General features: G+C 38.0%; 1 protein-coding gene across 1 annotated transcript in view; it reads left to right on the plus strand.

The window, feature by feature from the left end:
• The window catches only part of LOC306875158 (calmodulin-regulated spectrin-associated protein 2-like), a 43,102-nt gene that overhangs the window by 10,148 nt on the left and 9,877 nt on the right, over window positions 1-23,077 (plus strand). Inside the window, exons 3-9 of the mRNA XM_079425597.1 lie at window positions 7,882-8,043; window positions 11,590-11,673; window positions 17,397-17,429; window positions 17,744-17,885; window positions 19,754-19,893; window positions 22,733-22,823; window positions 22,917-23,013. Coding sequence (XP_079281723.1) covers window positions 7,882-8,043; window positions 11,590-11,673; window positions 17,397-17,429; window positions 17,744-17,885; window positions 19,754-19,893; window positions 22,733-22,823; window positions 22,917-23,013 — 749 coding nt within the window. The remainder of the gene's footprint in view (window positions 1-7,881; window positions 8,044-11,589; window positions 11,674-17,396; window positions 17,430-17,743; window positions 17,886-19,753; window positions 19,894-22,732; window positions 22,824-22,916; window positions 23,014-23,077) is intronic.

Here is a 23,077-nt window from a genome sequence, read left to right on the forward strand (position 1 = left end):
AAGGGTTAGATTTTTTTATTTAAAATATATATATATTTTTTTTAATGTGTGTTTATTCATTTGAGTATAGTGTGTATATATAGCAAAATTTTGCAAGTTTTTCGGTGTGTAATGAGATTGTGTTTTCATGTTGGTACAAATTGCTCAGTCCACAGAGATCAGTACCCCTGCATCGTTACTCTGAGAATGAATTGTGCTTAATTAAGACTAATGAATGTTTTGACAAGTGTAAATTATAACACCAGAGATGCAAGCATGCAGCCTCTCAGTGACATGATGCTATATCTGGCCCTGGCAGACAATAAGAGAGAAAGTCTTATTTAGCACTGTGGGCTCCTCAGGGATGGATGTTATTTACATACATGCGCAGTGGGGAACTGACAATGTGACGGCACTGAGAACATTTTATTTCCGGAGAAAAACACTCGCTTGTTAAATTTATACAGAAAATGAACAGCAATACAATGCAGTGACTACATTGCTTAAAGTTCACGTCTCAATTCTGAGCAGTCCAAGAACTCCTATTTCATACAGTATGTAGTTTACATACATCTGCATGGCGTGAACCTGAACTAAAGTTATTGCATTCGAGACATAGACTTCTGCATAATTCACAAACCAGTACCGTATGCACACTTGACCTACTTCCCGTCTCTTGGCATCAGTGCTTGCCGATCTTGAATGGAGGCAGTACTTTTTGTTAGGTTCTAATTAAGTAATTAAATATGATTTGGGTAAATTGTGTGTAGTAATTGTTAGTATACTGACGCAGGCTTCCAGGGTGCACATGGTGATTGGGTATTTCCTGCATTTTGAGATTCTTATTAATAAAATGGAAATCTCTACCAAAGGTTATTGTACATTTAATTCTTCTATAATATTAAATATTATAATAGGATGCTTTATGGTGAGTAAAATAATAAATGTATATTTTTGGGTGAACTACTTTACGTTTTTGTGATGAGGTCCATGTATTTAGATTTGATTCGAGTAAATTTGCTGCAGTAGTTGATACTATACTGGCGCAGGCTTCAAGGGCACACATGCTGATTATTTTCTCACTTTTTGAGATTCTTCCTATTAAAATGAGAATCGCTACAAAAGATTGTTGTGATTTATTGGAGAAATGTACATTTAATTTCTCCATAATATGAAATATTATGTTTGGTAAACTACTTTTACTTTTTGTTATTAGGTTGTTGTATTTGGATTTGAGTTGAGAACATTCTGTGCAGTTACTGTTATTGTGTTAATGCAGGCTCCCAGGGCACACGTGGTGATTGGGTATTTCCTACTTTTGTGTATTTTAACATTTTTCCTAATTAAACGTGAATCTTTTCAAAAGAGAATTGTGATTTACTGGGGAAATGTAATTTTAATTCCTCTATAATATTACATTTGGATGCTTGATGAGGAGTAAATGAAATCTAATTTTATTTTTTAGGGTGAACTATTAAGAACGTGTAAGTTCTTGTAAGTAGGTATATTTACAACAAGTTAATTCTGTGTTATAATTACTGACGCAGGCTCCCTGGGTGCATATGGTGATTGGGTATTTCCTGCTTTCCTACTTCGATTCTTCTCAAAATCGAACTTGGATTTCCCACAAGAGCACTACTGCTCAATGCATGTATGCTGTGCTAAGCTAACTGCTAAGCCACGGCACTATACTTTTATACTTCCAGCTCCTGCTTATTCTGCTTTCTGTTGATATTCACACATTAATCCCCACAAAGTTGTCAATCAAATCCTAACGTGCTGCATCGTCGCAAACAGTCACGGTCAGGCTGAAAGTTGTAGCTCATAATAAGATGCTCACAGAGTTCTTGGCAGCCTCAGTGTTGCTGTGTGTCAGACCGAGCTGTAGCTCTGCTCTGCAAGAGACGCAGGCATCCCGGCCTGACGCTTCCCTCTCCCTGCTGCTCGCACATGCTCTGTTGCCATAGCAATGCCCTGTAAAGGCGGGAGGCAGCGTGCTTGCAAGGTGGATCCATTAGTGCAAAGTGCAATTTAAATCCCAAAAAGCCAAGGTAAAAGTAATCTTCAAATTGAGGATTAAAAGGAAAGGTTGCACAAAGCTATATCAGCATTATTCAGGCCTTTTGCTTAGCTTGTGTCTTTCTTGGCTGGCAGCTATGATGTTTTTGTCCTCACCAATCAGATTCTGCAGATAAAATGTACCTCAACATGAAAGGAAATCACTTTCTCTTATCTTAAACATTAAAGGTGCCATAGAATGAAAAACTGTCTTTACCCTGGCATATTTAAATAATAACAGTTCTGTACATGGAAATGACATACAGTGAGGCTCAAACACCATAGTTTCCTCCTTCATATGTAAATCTCGTGATTAAAAAAGACCACTGAAAAACAGGCGAATCAGAACATAACACCGACTGTGACGCAACAGTCCGGATCACTACGCCCCAACATTTGCATAAACCCGCCCTTGTTCTAAGCCGGCCGAACCATCAGAAGCTCTGCAGGTATTGTAAATAAACAAGCGCGGACAACAGCGAAAATAACACAATAAATGTTATGTCCCAGGCCGTGCAGGGGGTGTGAAGTGCAGGGATGGGTTGGTGTCTGTATTCAGAAAGGCACAGAAAGCAAATAACGCGAGCCACTAAAGGGACATGGTTAGCTCCTTGCTAGCGGTAGCCTGTTACAGTACATAAGATTTCACTCTCAGTAAGGAGAGATGAGGATGATGGCGAATGACTTACAGATCCTGAGCACCACTGACAAGCATCTGATCTTGTGAAATGTGTGGTAAGTACTGTTGCTCCATAATGTAAACATAGTTTGTGTGATCGCGTCTCTTGAAAGTGAAACTATAACGCGATCGATGGATCGTTCAAAAGCAGTTTCAATGCCTCGCATATTAATAACGGCTCCCTGATGCCCGCGTTTTATATACAGTATAATTACCCGACGATATAACTGCGAGAGAAAGTATTTAAATATATATTTTCCTCCCTGTGCTTTCTTCTTGCTGATGAGCCGTACTGTGAAACAGCCAATCAGAGCAGGGCTCAACATTGCGCAGCACTGTGAAACAGCCAATCAGAGCAGACCTCATTATTATTCATGGCCCTGCCAAATAAGCCAATAACAGACCGTTTCATTCTAGGGAGAAATCCTAGGGTTGTAAATGGACATGTAAAATCGTTTCTGGAGATTTTTTGCCCTTACCTAAGCCACATACCTTCTGTGTAGATATCAGAGAACAATTTAAAATACTGTATCAAGGCATTCTATGGCACCTTTAAATGCTTGCCATATTTAAAGTGCCTTTTGGCTTTCGAATGAGAATGTCTAAGCAGGTTGATCAAGTGTGGTTGTGTGCGGTTTAGTCTCAGGCGGTCCTAGAGTGGCAAGGGAGCCCCAGAGGAGAATGTCTTCAGCCCGACTCCAACAAAAGCCTGTTTACAAAGAGCCGTTTCTAACGTGTCAGTGCTGTTTTTTAGTGGTCACGGCTGGTATGTCTCATCAGCATTGTCCAGCCTTAAATTTAGGCCAAGGATGAGTGGGTTTCCTTAAATTGACTGTGGGAAAGGAATTATTTAATCATGTATGACTTTAAATTGGGTATTTAATTGTTATATTATGTCCCATCAGCATTACAGGCCAAATATTGGTTTAACTAGCTGTAGTAAAGCAATACTTAATATATTAAAGCTAGGGATGCATGATATTATTGGAAAGTTATCGAAATCGGCCGTTAATGACTTAAAATGTAAATATCGCCATTGGCCGTTTCGGATATCGCCAAAATCTAGTATCATGCATCCCTAATTAAAGCTAATATTTTAAGGCACCAGAATAGAATAGAATAGAATGTTTTCTCACCCAGATGTAGGGCTGCACAAATTATTTATTTATTTGAATAAATGTTTAGACTTTTTTTTATATAAATTCTTTCAAGCACTAGATTTGCTTTGTTTGTTTGTAGGGATGCACAGGATTTTTTTTTAGATAAATTCTTCTTTCTTTCTTTCTTTATTTCTTTGCAGGTTCCAGGTTTGCTTTGTTTGTTATAGGGTTGCACAGTTTGGCCACAATTGTTGTAATTATGTATAAATATAATTATACCATTAAAAAAAGGAAATTAGTCATATTGATATATTTACAACATTTTGGCAAAACATGCAGCACATATACAGTATTTAGTGAAAGTGAAAGTGAAGTGAAGTGACATACTGCCAAGTATGGTGACCCATACTCGGAATTCGTGCTCTGCATTTAACCCATCCATCGTGCACACACACAGCAGTGAACACACACACACACCGTGAACATACACCCGGAGCAGTGGGCAGCCATTTATGCTGCGGCGCCCGGGGAGCAGTTGGGGGTTCGGTGCCTTGCTCAAGGGCACCTCAGTCGTGGTATTGAGGGTGGAGAGAGCGCTGGACATTCACTCCCCCCACCTACAATCCCTGCAGGCCTGAGACTCGAACCCGCAACCTTTGGATTACGAGTCCAACTCTCTAACCATTAGGCCACGACTTCCCCATTTATTCAGTTAAATGCCAATCTTTGCATTTTGATAATCACACTAAGCAATGATTTTGGTTGTATTGTTGTTAATTGTACAGCCCTACCCAGATGTGAGTATTTCTGTGTACATTTGTGATGCTGTGAAGAGCAATGACTGCTGGGAGTGGAAACACAGGGCAGAGCTTTATGAGAAATTCATTATGGCACAGTTTCTCCTTTCTGCAAGGACGGATGAATATGAAAATGTTGCTTTTGGACACATGGGTTTTGCATTATATAACGACCTAATTTTGTATTTGTGGGCTGTTTGTTTTAGATCTTCAACGGGAGCGTGAATATTATATGATTAGAAAATACTTTCTTTGGGGAAATCAGAGAAGAAACATTTAATGGGTAAATTTCACTCCATACATTGGTGATCACATGAAAAACACAGGTTCGAATCCAACAGGCAACATAAGTCGATCTCATTCCCCATCTTGCTGATCCCAAAAATTAATAAACCAATAAGTGGTTGATCTCTCGTTTGAAGACATTATGAACAGATCTTCAACCCAAGCCAGAAGATCAAATCATTGCGCACGCTCTGACCATTCAGACTGCAAAATGTTTAATCAATAAAAGGATTTATAAATTTAATCAGCTTAAACGAGCAGCTCAGCTCTTATGCAACAGACAGTCTTCTGTTTTTTTTCTCCATGAGACGTAGGAGTGTCACAGCTCATGTGGAGAGGAAATCAGACCCACTCAAGTGAGAGAAATTGTTGACTGAACAGCATAACTCAATGTCGCTGGGATCCGTCAGAGCACATCTTTCCACTGAACTGCATTCATACACGTCAGATGTGACAGAAAAGCTGTGCAGTGACATTCTGAACTACCTGTTCATCTTAACAGACACTCAGATTTACAGTGAAAGGCCAGAAAGTTTCCCAGGCAGCAAAAAGTGCAGTGCTAAGGAATGTGTAAGATTTAGCATTCATCAAACAGGAATTGTGTGCGCTCAAAAAAGAAAGAAAAACAATAATTGTCAGGTGCGTAAACAAAAACTTAGAAGAAGATTTAGCATTCAGCATAAACGATGTTAATTCATAATGATAAATGTGATGTAATGTAGGAAAAATATATATATATATATATAAATACACACACACACTGTCACGGTGCACACAGCAGGGAGGAACAAGGAACACGCAGACGAGGATGTAACTCAAAATAACAGTCTTTACTGAAGACATCAAGGCAGGGCAAGACAAGGCAAGGCTGACACAGACAGGAACACCGGGGAGTAATGTGTAGACCAGACGAAATCAAACTGAAGAGACAGGACTATAAATACACAGGATAATCATAGATAATTAGACGTACACGGCTGGACAAGTCCCGAGCCTTAACAGTTCCAGGGAGGGGGGGTGGGCGCTCTGGAGGCCCCTCAGGACAGACACGGACAGGAACACAAGACGGGGACCTCCAGAGCGGAACAGACAGATGGAGGCCATGGCGGAGCTGGGAGCTCAGAAGGCCATGGCAGGTGGTCTTCTTCACTCCAGCCGGAACCCTTCTAGACAAACAGGAACAGAACTGAACAGGACAGGACAGCCCACAGGAACAGGAAGCCCTCCTGGGCTGTTCTTGGAAGCTGAGGCTTCTTCTGGGAATAACAAGGAGTCAGGGGCCCTCACAGGGTCCCTCAGCAACCGCCTCCACTTCCGCCTGCCCCAGACGAGTCTCCGTGGACAAGACAAGACAAGACAAGGTAAATTAAAATGTTCCTGTGGGCGCGACAAGATTTAAAAATCCATGACTCTGGGGACATGGCACAGCACTCCTGGCTGTGATGTGGACTGGATCCACGGGCTTGGTAGAGCCGCGGACAGCGGTTTGGCTTTCCCCGCGGACGGCGGCGTGACTTGAGGGAGCTACGGACGGAGGGTTGGGTTTCCCCGCGGACGGCGGCATCAATCCCCCGCGAACGGCAGGCTGGAGTGAGCGGCTGGCTTGGAATAGCCATGGGCAGCGGCGGATATCTCCCGCAATCGGCGGGCTTGGGTGCTCGCAGCCAGCAGACTCGCAGCACTCGCGGCGAACCTGCCGAACTCCCACGCCGACATGTCGTGGGCTAGGGCAGAAGGACGAGTGGCGACTTCCATGCCGCGGGACAAACAGACAGGAACAAAAAAAAGACTTTCAAAATGAATGGTCTAAGATGCTAATGGTCTAATCCGATTCAATGATCTATGCTAAACTAAGCTAAAAATGCTTCCGCCAGACCCGGAGATTGGCTGAACGGATTCAAAAACGGTAAAACTCAACTGTTTAACTGTAGGGGAGTTGTAAAATGAGCCTATTTTCAAAAAAAGTGGAGTGTTCCTTTAATGTAGTCTTGATCTTTAATATATATAATGCAGTTGAGTTTGTTTCTTCTTCAGAACAGAGTTGGAGAAATTAGCATTACATCACTTGCTCACCAATGGATGCTCTGCAGTGAATGGGTGCCGTCAGAATGAGAGTCTGAACGGCTGATAACATCACAATAATCCACACAACTCCAGTCCATCAATTAACATCTTGTGAAGTGAAAAGCTGCAGTGTTTGTAGTAACAAATCCAACATTAAGATGTTTTCAACCATCTATAATATTTCTTTCTCCAGTGAAAATCTCGTCTGAATCAGGAGAGAACTATGCACACACCGTTCATCAAACACAGTTTACAAAAGAAAATGGTCCAAACTCAGTTCTAAACAAATACATCAGTAGATTTTCATGTAAGAGGACAACTGAGGATGGACTTTTTCACTGGAGGAAGCGTTATTATGGATTATAGCCAGAAGCGAAGTTTTAAAGTTAAAACATCTTAATAATGGATTTGTTTTCTTACAAACATGCAGCTTTTCACTTCACAAAACATTAGCTAATGGAATGGAGACGTGGATTACTTGTGGATTATTGTGATGTTTTTATCAGCTGTTTAGACTCAGCAATTTTAGCAAATTTTCATTTTTGGGTGAACTACTCTATTCCCTTAAGGAATTGTTACGAATAATCAGAACTGTAGCCAAAATTAAAAAAAATAAATTAATAGCTCGTTTTAGGAGAGGTCCCACCTGTCAGTTTTGCTTGTCTCGTGTGATATAGTATATTTATAATGTTGAGGCCGAGAGGACGGGCCCCCAGCAGGAGCGACTGTCCTATCTCAGTAAAGATTATATCTAATTGGGTCGAGCAACGGGGAGCGATGCTGCCGTTTCCAAGGCAACAACTTCTAGAGAGGAATGACTAACTGCCAACTGAGAAAGTGACATTTGTCAGTATGTATATTCAGGAGAATGGGCCTGTGTCAGCAATTTAACAATGTTTTAATTGTTTGCCGTTCACAGAGCGCCCACCTGGCCATGATTGACACGCTGATGATGGCTTATACAGTAGAGACGGTGAGTGTGGAGAAGGTGATGGCCTGCATGCAGCAATACTCCACCGATTACCCAGACGGAGATGTGCCCTATGACACAGAGGATGCAGTCACCAGCTGGATGAATAAGGTATTTTTGTGCTTTTATGAATCTTAAATTTACCCATAATGCAATGCAAATACGTTTACTGTGCCCGATCATCATCTTATATATAGACAGAGGTTTGTTGCACATGGCTTCAATATGTTATGATCTCTGAGGGCTTCTTTGAGTGTCAGTGAAGGGGCGTGCCAGGACTTTTGTTTACATTCCCTTGCAGGCCAGCTGTACAGGCAGCCTAAATCAAGACAGTACTGCACATGTACACACACATGCTAAACAGGCCACGAGGGACTGCAGAGAAATTTCAGGGTTTTTTTTTTTTTTTGACTTCCTGTCATAACGATATTAATTGGACATTTGAAAGAGTTTGCATGAGGGTTTTTGGTGATTTTATATCATGCGGTTTACGAAAATGTTGAGTTTCATATTTATTCTTAAAATTTGATAATCATTTAATGAATTACTTTCGGCATAAACAATACAAGCTATGAATATATACAACAAATCAGCAAATACAGTTCTTAAAAATCCATTTAGCAATATAATATAATATAATATATTTAGTGCTGTAAAAAGATTAATCGTGATTAATCGCATCCAAAATAAAAGTTTTTGTTTACATAATATTTTGGGTGTACTGTGTATATTTATTATGTATGTATAAAGACACACACACATACAGCATATATTTTGGAAATATTTACATGTATTTATTCATATTCTTATAAATTATATCATATATAAATATATTTAATATATAAGCGTAACATTTTTCATAAATATATACATGCATGTGTCAGGAGTTTAGGGTTTTTCTGGTTTTTCTTTCAGTTCCTGTTTTTCCTTATTTGGGTTTTCCTCTCATTTAGTTAATTAGTAATCATTGTGGAGTCCTGTCACCTGTTTTTAGTTAATTATCTCATTTACTCCTTTGTTCCTGTTTCCTTTAAAAGCTCTCAGTTTGTGTTGCTTCATCGTCCTGTCTATATGTTTATTAAAGGAAGAAGTGTGTTGATGCCTCGTTGTTTTCCGATTCATTCTTTGAACCACTACAACCACATGTTCCGTAACAGAAGACAGGACCCAACAGAAATCCGGACGGCTGAGAACAAGCTGTGGGGTTTGCGGCAGGCTGGTTGGAAGTTGGAGCGGTATGTGGAAGATTTCATTGAGCTTGTTCACCAGCTGAGCTGGCCTGATGCCTCTTTGGGGGCGTGCTTTCTGCTGGGGCTGGACAGCGAGACAATCAGATGTGAGCTTCCAGTTTCTGATTTTCCCCTGGTCAAATTAATTAATCTTATTTTATTTCTAAATGGATCACTCTTTGAAGTGGAAGCAGTGAAAGATTTTCAGTCTCGCTGCCCAGTCTCCGCTGAAGCATGTCACGTCGCGCCAGCTCACTTCCCGCCAAGGACCTCCACATACCGCACCAACAGTCCGAGCCGCCTGCCCAGCTCCAACCTTCCCCTTACCATCATCAGCACTGGAGTTGTTCTCAGCCCAGTTCCGCCCGCGGCGAAGAGGGTCCCGCCCGTGACGAAGACGGCTCCGCCCGCAGCGAAGTCTGTGCCATTACCCGCGGCTATGTCGGGCCAACTGGCAAACTACCAGGAGCAGTCACTTTTGGATAGGGCGATACCCCCTGAAGTTTCTGTTCCGGTCCTCTCACCAGAGCCTGCTCCTCGTAAGAGCCCTCCTGAGTTCCCGCTGGTTCCGTCCAGCCCTCCTGAGTTCCCGCTGGTTCCGTCCAGCCCTCCTGAGTTCCCGCTGGTTCCGTCCAGCCCTCCAGAGCCCCTGCTGGTTCCGCCCAGCTCTCCTTCGTCTCCGCTGGTGCCATCCAGCTCCGCGCCTCCCAAGCGCCCTCAAGTGTCCGCGCTGCAAGAGCGCCCTCCTGCATCTCCGCTGGTCCCGTCCAGCTCTCCTTCGTCTCCGCTGGTTCTATCCAGCTTCGCGCCTCCCGTACGCCCTCAAGTGTCCACGCTGCAAGAGCGCCCTCAAGTGTCCGCGCTGCAAGAGCGCCCTCCTGCGTCTCCGCTGGTCCCGTCCAGCTCTCCTTCTTCACGCCTCCCGAGCGCCCTCAAGAATCTGCGCTTCAAGAGTGCCCTCAAGAGCCCCCTCCTCCAGAGCGCCCCCTAGAGCCCGCTCCTCCAGAGCGTCCCCAAGTGTCCGCTCCTCCTGAGTGCTCTACAGAGCCTGTTCCTCCAATGTGGCTCCTAGAGGGGAAAATTCCCCAAAAGATTTTATTTGGGGGGGGGGCTATATTCCCCTGGCCTGCGTGGCCGGGCCTAGGGCCAAGGCCACAAGACTCCCTGATCTGCCATGGCCTCCCGAGTCTCCAGTCTCGCCATGGCCTCCCGAGTCTCCAGTCCCGCTATGGCCCCCCGAGTCTCCTGATCCGCCATGGCCTCCCGAGTCTCCAGTCTCGCCATGGCCTCCCGAGTCTCCAGTCCCGCCATGGCCTCCCATGTCTCCTGATCCGCCATGGCCTCCCATGTCTCCTGATCCGCCATGGCCTCCCAAGTCTCCTGATCCGCCATGGCTCCCCGAGCATCATATTCCGCCATGGCCGCCTGAGCCTCCTGATCCGCCATGGCCGCAGGACTCCCACTCCACCGATCCGCCCTGGAGGCCTCCCTTGTCCCGGTCCTGCAACGGCCTCCAAGGCACCCGCCCACCCTCCCTGGTAGAACTGTTACGGCGCGAGACGCGCCTTCCGCGAGGGGGGAGTAATGTCAGGAGTTTAGGGTTTTTCTGGTTTTTCTTTCAGTTCCTGTTTTTCCTTATTTGGGTTTTCCTGTCATTTAGTTAATTAGTAATCATTGTGGAGTCCTGTCACCTGTTTTTAATTAATTATCTCATTTACTCCTTTGTTCCTGTTTCCTTTAAAAGCTCTCAGTTTGTGTTGGTTCATCGTCCTGTCTACATGTTTATTAAAGGAAGAAGTGTGTTGATGCCTCGTTGTTTTCCGATTCATTCTTTGAACCACTACAGCCACATGTTCTGTAACAGCGTGTGTGTGTATATACAAAATAAATATTCACAGTACACACATATATTATGTACACAAAAACGTTTTTAAAAAAAATTGTGTTTTATTTATTTATAATATAAAATATTTTTTTTACTTGTTTTGTCAGCTAAACACTTTCAACCTAAAATATTGAACCCTATAATATAATTTAATATAATACAATAAAATATCAAATGATATTATTTTACATTTTTGTCAGTTAAACACTTTCAACCTAAAATATTTACTTAAAGTGTTCTGTGACTTCAATTTAATATTTGCATGTTTTCCATTGTCTAATGTTGGTTAATGGTCACATGACACGCAGGAGGTACAAATTTCATCTTCTTTTACTAAATGTTTTATTTTTTATTTGTTTTAATTTTTAAATGATTAATTTGTTTATTAGCTTTTCATAAACTCTCTGCTATTCCCTTACGATCCCCAGTTTGGGCAACCCTATAATAATATAATATAAATACACTTGTAGTGAAAAGAATGGCAGTGATTTTTTTAAGCATGTAGAAGCTCAAAAACTCCTCTGTGTTTTACTCATTTTCAAGGTGAACGAATACTTAAAAGAAATCATAATGCAGGAGCAAAGGAGGACGGAGGCAGAGAACGCAGAGCCTGTTGAGAATCCAAAGGCAAGTGTGCACTCTCTGTTCTTGCTCTAAAGCAGCGATGATTCAGAAGCCACTTTCATCCGTAGGAGGAAAATACAGAAAGTGTCAGAGATGAAGATGGATTTTTGTCATAATGAGCACTTGTACGTCTCTGAAATCTGCTTAAAACAACATTCTGCCCTCCAACTGCCAGTGAAATTTCTATTCTTCATGCCTTAAGACTCAAATACTTGTGTAGATTATTCTAAAACGTATGTATTCTGATACACTTGAATGCTGTACTGTGCAATACAAACCTGAATTATATAAATACAGTCTTGATTCACAATCTTGAACACAACAATAATCCAAAAGATTTGTGAATACTCATTGCCTAAAGATTTGTTGTCATTAATATACAACAATAAGAGCTAAGCAGTATTAATAAATCAATATTTTCAGCCTTTTAAAGATATTCACTATATAGCTTGTTTAATTCTCAAAGTAAAATGTAGTAAAAATGTAATATGTTTCTTTGGTACATTGACATAATTTTTGCTTAATATTAATTTATAATTAGGGGTCAACCGATTATCGGCACCGATATTAAGCATTTTTATGGTTATTGGTATCGATTATTTTCAAAACCAAATATGGTTATTGGTATCGATTATTTTCAAAACCAAATTGCCGATAAAATAATTTAAAAGCATTTAGAGAAAGCTTTTGTCAGACCCCTTATTATTCTTAATTTTGATATTAATTTTCATTTTTACATCAGACATATATATCAGTTCAAAATATTTAATCTTTTTAAGTGTTGTATTAGTGTTTTTATTTTAAAATTATTTATTTATTTTAATTTTACAGTTGTATGATTTATTATTAGCTTTTAATCTTTTTTTAACATACAAGTTCAAAAATCTGCTCTGTGTTTTACTCATTTTCAAGGTTAAATAATATTAACATGGGTAATTAATATTAACAATTAACACTATTTAATATTAGTTTATTACATTTTATGGACCACTTTATATTTATATGGACCAATCTAACAATATTTTTTTTATTATTACAAAAACATGTCATGTCAGCACTTCAGACATTTTTGAGTAATGTAATGAATCAGTGTTTTGAACTGATTCATGAAAATGACAGATTTGTGAAAATTAATCAAACGTCCAAGTTTTAAAATCCTATATTAAAATATTTAACATGTTAAATATATATTGTAAACACATCTCCAGAACAACTAACATCGTTCATTAGTCTATTCAGATTCTACATAAAAGTTGCCTCAGATTCCCTGTATAAATGTTTGCAAAGTTGACCTGAGTTCACAGGACATAACGGATATCATCAGCTTTGTTGTCGTGTTTTATAACATGTTGCTGCGTTGAGGGTATTTCTGACTTTGCTGAATCACAGTCTTACGGCAGTATCCTGATATGGACTTTCTGCCAGGCTGATGTAAGAGCAAAATGTTTGCTGATTCATGTTTTAACGCTTCTCATTCCATCTTCCTGTCCCAGCGTATTTGGCACACATGACAGGTGACGTCAGTCTCACCTTGTTTTACCCTCTCTCGGAGGGAAAGTAATACGGTACGCTTATGTACGCTGCGTCCTTGTTTAAACCCCTAGAGACCGCAAGCCTCTGCCAACTTTCCAGCTCTACTATTGTAAGATTTTGTTTTTGTTTTGTCCCCCAGAATCCCAACGTTAATGTGATAATGTGAGTCTGGTGAGGGTGTGTAATGTGCAGAGTCATCACACAGAAGTGTGTGGGGCGTCTGTCAGAGCTGGCCCACCCTGTCCTGAGGTCGTGGCTGGGCTGGGCATCTGACGATAATGAGAGCAGTCAGTTCTCAGAGGCGCTGCGGACTGACGGCTGTGTTTGAGAGACGCTGCGGACACAATCAGTGCCGACGAGGAATGTCAGGCGCTTACACAACACTATAAACATCCTGAAACAGCCAGCATGACATGAAGCGCCCAGACTGACACATAAACACACCAGATGAATGCAGATAAGGATACTGTGTGTGAATTATAAAAAATATATATAAAAGTGAAAACAAAGAGTATATGTATGTGTATTATTAAGTTATTTATTATATTCATATCATTTGTGTGGAGGTATATATATATATATATTATAAGACTTCACTATGTAATATAATACAATATAATATATTATATATTGACTTCACTTTGACCTCTGACTTTGTCAGGCAGGTCCTATTTAAGTGATTTCTTGATTGCGAACAGGTGTGGCAGTAATCAGGCCTGGGTGTGGCTAGAGAAACTGAACTCAGGTGTGATAAACAACAGTTATGTTTTAACATGTGGAGTGGAGGGGCGGAGGGGGCAAACACTTTTTCACACAGGGCCATGTGGGTTTGGATTTTGTTTTCCCTTCATAAAAAAAACCTTCATTTACAAACGGCATGTTGTGTTTACTTGTGTTATCTTTGATTAATATTTAAATTTGTTTGATGATCTGAAACAAAGTGTGACAAACATGCAAAAAAATTAAAAATCAGGAAGGGGGCCAACTCTTTTTCACACCACTGTATATTGTTATTATAATATGAATTGATTATTAATTATTAATTTATATCATTTTTAAAATTGTATAAAAGTATTTTTAGGGATATATATATATATATATATATATATATATATATATAGTTTTATTTTTTTATTTTTTTCATTATTATAATATTAATTTATTATCAATTATTAATTTATATTATTTTCAAAACTGTATAAAAGTATTATTGTTTGTGTGTGTTATTGTTTGTGTGTGTTATTTTAATATTAATTGACATGTTTTATACATATTTGACTGTATACCCCCCCAAATATTTATATAGGTATATAACAATTAATAATTATAACAATAAACAATATATATATATATATATATATATATATACACACCCCCACACACAAACATTTTTAATATTAATTGACAGATTTTTATACATTTTAAAATATTACAGAATATGTATTTCATAAGTAAATAATTAAATATATAAATTTAAATAAAAATAATACTATTAATTATTAATATTACTAATAATACATAATATTAATTTATATGATATCATTGTGTACAAAATGAATGCAAATATAATTAATAATTAATCTTGTTAAAATACATTAATTCTCATTTTTATATTAAACAGTATGTACATGTATATTTGACTGTATACCTCCTAAAATATTTATATAGGTATATAACAATAATGTATATTTTAATATAATAATAGTTTATTAATATAGAAATAATACAAAATATTTGATTTGAAAAAATATTATATACAGTGCCCTCCATAAGTATTGGAACAGTAAAGACAAAATTGCTCTGTTGGCTGTGGAGTCAAGACATTTACAAATATGATTAAAAGATGAATATGAGACAAAACTAGTTAAACTAAACTTATTATTAGCCGTTTCAACACATACATGTTTTACCAGCTAAGAAGTTCAGCACTTTTAGAGTTTCATCCCTCTATCTGTATTGGAACAGTTGCCTCACAGGTCTTTCTAAGTGATCAGCTGTGTCCTGTTGCATTGATTCTTCAGATATTAAAAGCAGGGAATGTGTCGTATCAGTTATATCCATTACTTCTGTATTCTGAATCTTGCATTTGATGATGACACACACAAACCAGGATGAAGACGAGGGAGCTGACTTTGAGAGAAAAGCAAGCAATTTGGATGCTAAAAGAAAAGAGGAAGTCAATTAGAGCTCAAGCAAAAACAAAGGGCATGGAGAAATCAAGAGTTTGGAAACCAGCAGTTACACCAGCAACCAACAACGGCCTGATCGGCTGAGAAAACAACAGTAGTTGATGACAGACAAATCATAAAAGCTGTGAAAATGAACCCTAAAAGACGTGTCTGTAAAATCAGCAACAACTTCCAGAAAGCTGGGGTGATGCTCTGACAATCTACTGTCCTCAGGAGACTTTGACACAGAATTACAGATGCTACACAGCAAGATGCAAACCTCTGACCAGCACCAAAAATAGAAAGGCAAGATTAGAGTTTGCAAAAAATCACAAAGGTGAGCCAGAAGAATTTTGGAACTGTGTTCATGAACCGATGAGACCAAGATGAACCTTTATCTAAGTGATGGGAAAGCAAAAATGTGGAGAAAAAGGGAACTACAATGATCCCAAGCAAACAGCCTCATCTGTAAAGCATGGTGGAGGTGGTGTCATGGCATGGGCATGCATGGCTGTCTCTGGAACAGGCCCTCTCAACTTTACTGATGACTTAATGTATGATGACCGTAACAGAATGAATTTGGAAGGGTACAAAACCATCTTGCCTACCAATATTCAAGAAAATGCCACCAGATTCATTGGGAAGTGCTTCATATTGCATCAGGACAATGACCCAAAACACCCTGCCAGTTCAGTCAAGGAATTTATAAGGACAAAGAAATGGAAAGTCTTAGATTGCCCAAGACAATCTCCAGATTTAAATCTGACTGAACGTGAATTTCACCAGCTGAAGAGGAGAGTCAAGGCAGAAACTCCCCAAAACAAGCAATGATTGGAATTGGCTGCATTAAAGGCTGGGAAAAGTATTTCAAAGGATGAGACCAAGAGTCTGGTGATGTCTATGGGTCACAGACTCACTGCTGTGATTGTGCGCAAGAGATCTGCAACTAAATAATAGCTTTTAATCTTTTATATCTGCCTTATGTTCAACTGTCCCAATACTTATGCTCACATCAATGAGTGGGATGAACTCTAAAAGTGCTGTTCTTTTTATTTGGTAAAACATGTATGTGTTGAAACGGCTAATAATAAAATGTAACATTCTGTAGTTTTGTCTCATATTCATCTTTTAATCATATTTGTCAATGTCTTGACTCCACAGCCAACAGAGCAATTTCATCTTTACTGTTCCAATACTTATAGAGGGCACTGTATAAATAAAAATATTTTTTATATATTTCACATTTTAATTTTTCAGGTCTCAAGCTCCCACTTGTTTCTAGACTCAATCCGCTGGCAAAAGACTAATCCTGTAACTTTGCAGTCTTCTTAGGGCATTCTGGGTAAAAATGCATTCATATTGTGATTCACAGGGTTTAATGTCTCTTAGATCAGAGAGCATCAGTTTTTCTCTTCTTCAGTTTGGACCCCTACAGTTATTTTGGCATGCTTTTGATGCTACTCCTCTTTTATTACAGACATTTAAGCCTTAAAAAGTTGAGAGAAGCTTAAAACTGAAAACTAAGAACATGAAGGAGCCAACCTGACAGCGAAAAGCAAGCACTTTTTTGGTGGCTTGGTTTCTATTTCTTTCTCAGCGATTCAGTCTCAGTGAAAATTCGAAAGTATTTTGTCTAAATAAATGAAAAATAAAACAATAAATAGTGAAAATGAAATGAAATTAACTGTAGATGATGAAAGGCATTTAAATGTTATAAAAGTAATCTAAATGTAAAAAATAGGTGAAATTAACTGCACAAAATAAATAAACAAAATAAAATCCAATATTGACCAATAGAGGTTTACGAAATTATTTATTTATTTATTTTTATTTATTTGAAAAGTACCGAACCTGCCTCAAGCTTCAAGAGTTTCACTGTTTGTTTTCTTGTAATCTGGTTTCTAGTAAAGACGATCACATTTAATCTCATATGGATGTAAACAGCTGATTGCGTTCAATAATCTCTGCTCGCTGACGTAACTGCTCTTTCCTTCTCTCTCTCATTCATACTTTGACTGGCTGAAGTCTCCAACCAAGTGGTATATGAAGCTGGTTCCTGTAAGTGTGATTGAGAAAAACCTTCTTTCATCCTGGCTTCATCTTCCATCTCGTGGCGCCATCAGGTTTATGTTGCCATGACGACGCTTTCACATTGTCCTCAGCTTCATTAACCACACAATAAACTGTTGACAGAAAAATATTTATATTAGGCTGAGCGAAAAATAGATTTTATGTCACCATCCGTTAAAGTTCCCATTGCATGTCTTATTTTCAGTACTTTTCCATACACTGGTCCATCATGAGCTCTCTGTATGGTATTATAAGATGTGTTTTGCTCTACTGAATCGTTTGTTTATGTCTGTTTGCTCCAGGCACGTTATAGGAAGGAGCAGGTTCTGCCCAAGATGGTGCCGTGGATCCCTCCGGTGGACAACCTCCTGAAGGACAGCACAGATGGCTGTGCCCTCGCCGCCCTGCTGCACTTTTACTGTCCTGCCATCGTCCGCCTGGGAGGTACAGAAACCTGCCAAACCTTAACATTACTGAGCACAAAATAATACGCAACGCTCAGAGGGAACAGTGTGCAGGAGCTGTTGAATCAAAACCACCCGTATTTACTTACACATGCTGTTATTGTAAACAGATCAGCAGTAGAAATGCATGTGATATGCAAAATCCAGGTTTATTTTAATATCATGACAGTGGATGATATATTCATGGAGATGTTTTTTTCCCAGTATTTTGAAAATGTTAAATTTCTTAAAAAAAAAAAAAACATACACGGTGGCATTGTGTATTATTTTAATACGTTTATATTATAAAATAAAAAAACTGTAGTATTAATATAAGTATAATATTATATTTGTATTTTTGCAAAATATTTTAAAAAATATTTTAGAATGTACAAGAAGCAACAAAACAATCAACTGTAATGTTTACGTTTATATTTTTGAATTATTAAATGATTTAGTATGTTATTATATTTCTGTTTTTCACTGTATTTTTTTAAATATTATACAAGAACAGTAGACAAATGTTTTTCATCAAACAATATCCACAATAATGTTGTGTATTATTTTAATATTTTATATTTATTAAAAATTATAACTACTAATAAAAGTTATATTTCTATTTTTTTAATATTTTTAGAATATACAATAAGCACATTTTAATAACATTTAATTAAACAACAACATAAAATGTTTATTACTTTTTATGTTTTTGTATTATTAATTAATTTAATAATATATTTTATTCATATAAATATAATTACATAAGTATGATTATATTTCTGTTTTTTCACAATATTTGTAAAATATTATACAAGAAACATTAGACAAATGTTTGTTTTTCATCAAAGAAAACAATATCCACAATAATATTGTGTATTATTTTAATATTTTATATTATTAGAAATTATAATACTAATAAAAGTTTCATGTTATTTTATTTCTTTTTTCACAGTATTTTAAAAAATATTCTAGGAGATACATTTTTTTTTTTTTTCAAGTAGTTCATCATAAAAAGCAATATCTACAATAGTAGTGTATTTTTATATTATTAATAAAAATTTAGTAATACAAGTATAATATTATTATATTTATATTTCCCCTCAATATTTCAAATATACTATGCAATATTTTAAGTTGTTAAAGCCCAGACAAATGTTTTTGTTTCATAATATTTCCCAATAAAACCATAGAAAATGAAAATCTACGTAGAAAAAAAAAGTGGAAAAAATATAAACATAATCAGAAATTATAATGGGATTTGTTATGTAAGAGTCTCTGTGGTTTCAGGCTTTTCGAGAGGTGCAAATGTGTATGCAAAGCCTTCCAAAAATATCAGTTGACAAAGTGTAAAATTCTGTTTTATGAACATTAAAATGCTCAGTAGTAACTAAAGTAAACCTAGCCTAACTTTTGAAGTAGTCAATAAGCTTCCTCGTCTTGGTTCCCTCATATATTTACTCTCTGAAACTTTGAGATTGGATCATTAGAGGGAAACGAACTTGCGACTTAACATATAATGTTATTTTTAAACGTGCTACAAATCAGTTTGAGCCATTTTGCTTTGAATTAGTGAATACAATAGTCTTCAGCTACTCATTTAGCAATCTCAAACGTTTATGTGATTTTAATCATCCTGAACTCACTGTTAATCCAATCACAGTGACGAAGAGGACTAGAAATCAAATGATGGATGCATTACATTTATCTCCAAAGGCAAATGTCAACCTCATGACTCATTTAGACTCCATGATTAATGGGCTCCTCAGTGATTGGTTGAGTCCTTGTCAAATCAACCACATATGCCGGATGATCCGTGTCAGTGAGTAGCGCCTGATTAGTATAGCACTTTGAATCGTCTTTGATTTGCAGACATTTGCCTGAAGGAGACCATGTCGCTGGCAGACAGTCTGTACAACCTGCAGCTCATCCAGGACTTCTGCAAGGAACACTTGAACCACTGCTGCCACTTCAATCTGGAGGACATGCTCTACGCTCATTCATCCATCAAAGTAAGCCTTCAGATATAGCTTGTGTCTAGATTTGGTTTCAGTTAGAAGCGCTTTAGAGCTCAATGCCATAAGAGTTCTCCAAGTTCCTTGCCTTTGTGTTTCATCGGTTGATGCTTTTATAACTGTAGGTCAAGGTTTGTCAAATCTTTATAGGCCACAACATATGCGATTGGGTGGGATGCTGTTATTTGGAGCCCTTTTCTCTCAATAGCGCAAGTGCTGCCTGTGGGAGTTGGCTTTACTCCTGCTAAAAAGCCAAAAGCATGAAGCTTGCCTTCAAACGTTGGTGGTGCTTAAACCAGCCTCCCAATGGAAGCAGATTCTCTAAAGACTGGTGCAGTTGACTAAAACAGCAATAAAGTCACATTAAACATGCCTAGAAGATATTTAAATATAGGAATCATGGTTTATTAGACAAGCCATTATGGAAATATCTCAAGCGCTTGAGTTTTTTTTTTTTTTAAACCTAGACCTATTTTTCATTATGTGCTTTTCTCTGGGAAATCTGAGATTTTCTTCTTCTTAAGATATCAAAATGTTATTAGGAAATGGAAAAATGTTGTTTTGCGAGCTAGATATCGTCAAACTGGAGATCTTTACCTTTAGACTTTGTCAGTTATTAACCACTCTATGGACTTTCTTGGTGTCATGTGGAAGTGAAGACCACTTTTGTTTAATTCTGAATGTTATGTCTTCATGTCTTTGATCTCGGTCCTCTCTGAACTGTAGAAAAAGAACATCTGCTGCCAAGATTTTCAGTCATGTTGACCAATAAGCCTTTGGTTCTTCTTGGGATGTTGATGGAACAGACATTTCTGTTCCATCAACATGGAATAAAACGGTTGTTTCAGTGGCTGGAAACCTGGCCATGCTTATTAAACCACAACGAGGTTGTTTAAAATCACCTTAGAAACTCTAAACAGAGAACAGTGCTACTAGAATCAATGTTCCGTCTGTTTTTTGTTTAAACTCTTATTCCACAAATGGTAGCAAAATCTCACAGTGTGTTGGGTTTTATTAGCACCAAACAGCTTCTGGTTAGAGGACATGAGCAGAGTCTGATACAGTACCAGACTTCAGAGCTGAATCTCAGAAATATGAGTGGAATTGAGAGCAGGTTACTGAGCTGTAACCTTGACCCAGTTTCTGTCAGAGCTAATCTAATCCCAGCTGCTTCCTTTTATTAAAAATGTTCAGTGCGGTCTGCACATGTGCTTCATTTGCTGAAATGCAGGTTCGAATCTGAACTGTATTGTGACCTGACCTGACCTAAGTAAAAAGCTCCAAAAATCCAAGTTAAAAATTAAATAGATAAACGAATGAAAAGAAGGTTATAGATGTATATTTATAGAATTTTGAGAAAACAGTACATTTAAAATGTATATTTTCTATATATATTCTATATTGTTTTTCTGCAATTTGCAAACTTGTCTGGGTCCTTTCTCAATTAATATTGATATATGCAATTAATTTTTGATTCTCCAAGTTTCACCAATAATAAGCTGCATATTTTGAAAACAATGTTTGAAGATTCTGTTGGCATGCTGTTATTAAGGAATTTGCATACGGGTGAGGAAGCATGATTAATTTTTTTAACATTATTTTAAAAATAATTATATATACTAAATTACCACTTTAAATTGGTATCCTTAATTAAAACCAACATTTTATTCCCTAAAACTACAGATAAGCCATCTAATTATACATTCACGCCTTTTGTGTGAATAAGTACATAGCTAGGCAGATGGGGGAGAGGACGCATGTGCCAAACACCATCTGGGTACAAACACGTGCCTGCTCCGGGTCTCTCAGCCACTCAATACAAATGTTGCCAGTGGACCCCTTTATTTATTCCTTTAGTTATTGCCAGTAGCGGTGGTAGATTGGGTTTCATGGTATTGCATAAAATCAGTGAGGTTGTGTACAAATTTCACTATAGAGTATATTAATTGATTGACAATGGGTGGCTTTGTCTTTGTTAATTTGCTAGTAGGTCAAGTCAAGTCAAGTCACCTTTATTTATATAGCTCTTTTAACAATACAGATTGTGTCAAAGCAGTTAACAGTATCAAATTGGAGGATAGAGTGTCAGTAATGTATAAAAATAAGATTAAACACTCAATTTTCAGTTAAGGCATTTCATTATTGAATTCAGAGATGTCATTGTCTATCTCAGTTTATGTGACATTAATGTTATTGTATTATTAAAGGCGGTTGCAAATGTTAACAGTTAATGCCTTGGATTATATTAATAAATGCTTTAATCATTTGGTTATATGCAGTAGATGTGGCTTTGAGAGTCTAGAGGTACTCTAGGCTATAAAGCGAGCAAGGACCCTTTGTTGAAAGTCAATTAAAATGCTAAGGTAATGTCTTCTGGGAGTGGCCTCGGATAATTGCTGCAGTTACCCTGCCTTTAAACTGCTAGATGTAAATTCTGCTGAGTGGGAATAGTGTATCAGAGGCATTTTTCATCAAGTAAGGTACCCTCTGTGAATTCAAGGTCATGAATTCTGTAGTATTGGCATTAAAATGTAGCATGAAAAGGTTGTGTGCATTATTGGACCAAACAAAAAAGCTATACTGTATATACTGTACACCATAAAACCCCTCAGCATTCCTTATATGTAAGCTAAATTAAATTTGAAGGAAAAGGGCACTCTTGTCTCCAGGTGGTGTCCGTTCATGCACTACCAGGATTTAGAGAATTGCAGAGATATCTTGTGGCAGAGGAGGAATATTACACATACTAGATTTATATGAGCATGCAAATTATTTTGGGGAAAAGAATGCTTGCAATGCAAGTTAATGTGTTTGTTTGTTTGTTTGTTTTTACCAGAATAACTATCTTGTGTTTATGGCTGAGCTCTTCTGGTGGTTCGAGGTTGTTAAGCCGCCATTCGTCCAGCCTCAGGTGCTGGACACTGAAGGTAGACTAATATTACAATAGAATGTGTTTCCCAGAATTATTAGCTAATGGTGTTTACAATCGTAAACAGACACATTTGTATTGTCATTTATAGCACCAGGCCCTTCACTGAAAAATCTGCCCTCTGTGCCAATCTCTAAAGTCACAAAGAGAAGTTTCATGGAAAGACCTCCTAGTCCAGACAGACCAAGGTATATCAAAAGTCTCTTTTATTGAAAACCTTACCCTTTCTGCTTTATTTACTTTGAATGCCTG

Source organism: Barbus barbus (genome assembly GCF_936440315.1).
Source record: "Barbus barbus genome assembly, chromosome: 9".
NCBI lineage: Eukaryota > Metazoa > Chordata > Actinopteri > Cypriniformes > Cyprinidae > Barbus > Barbus barbus.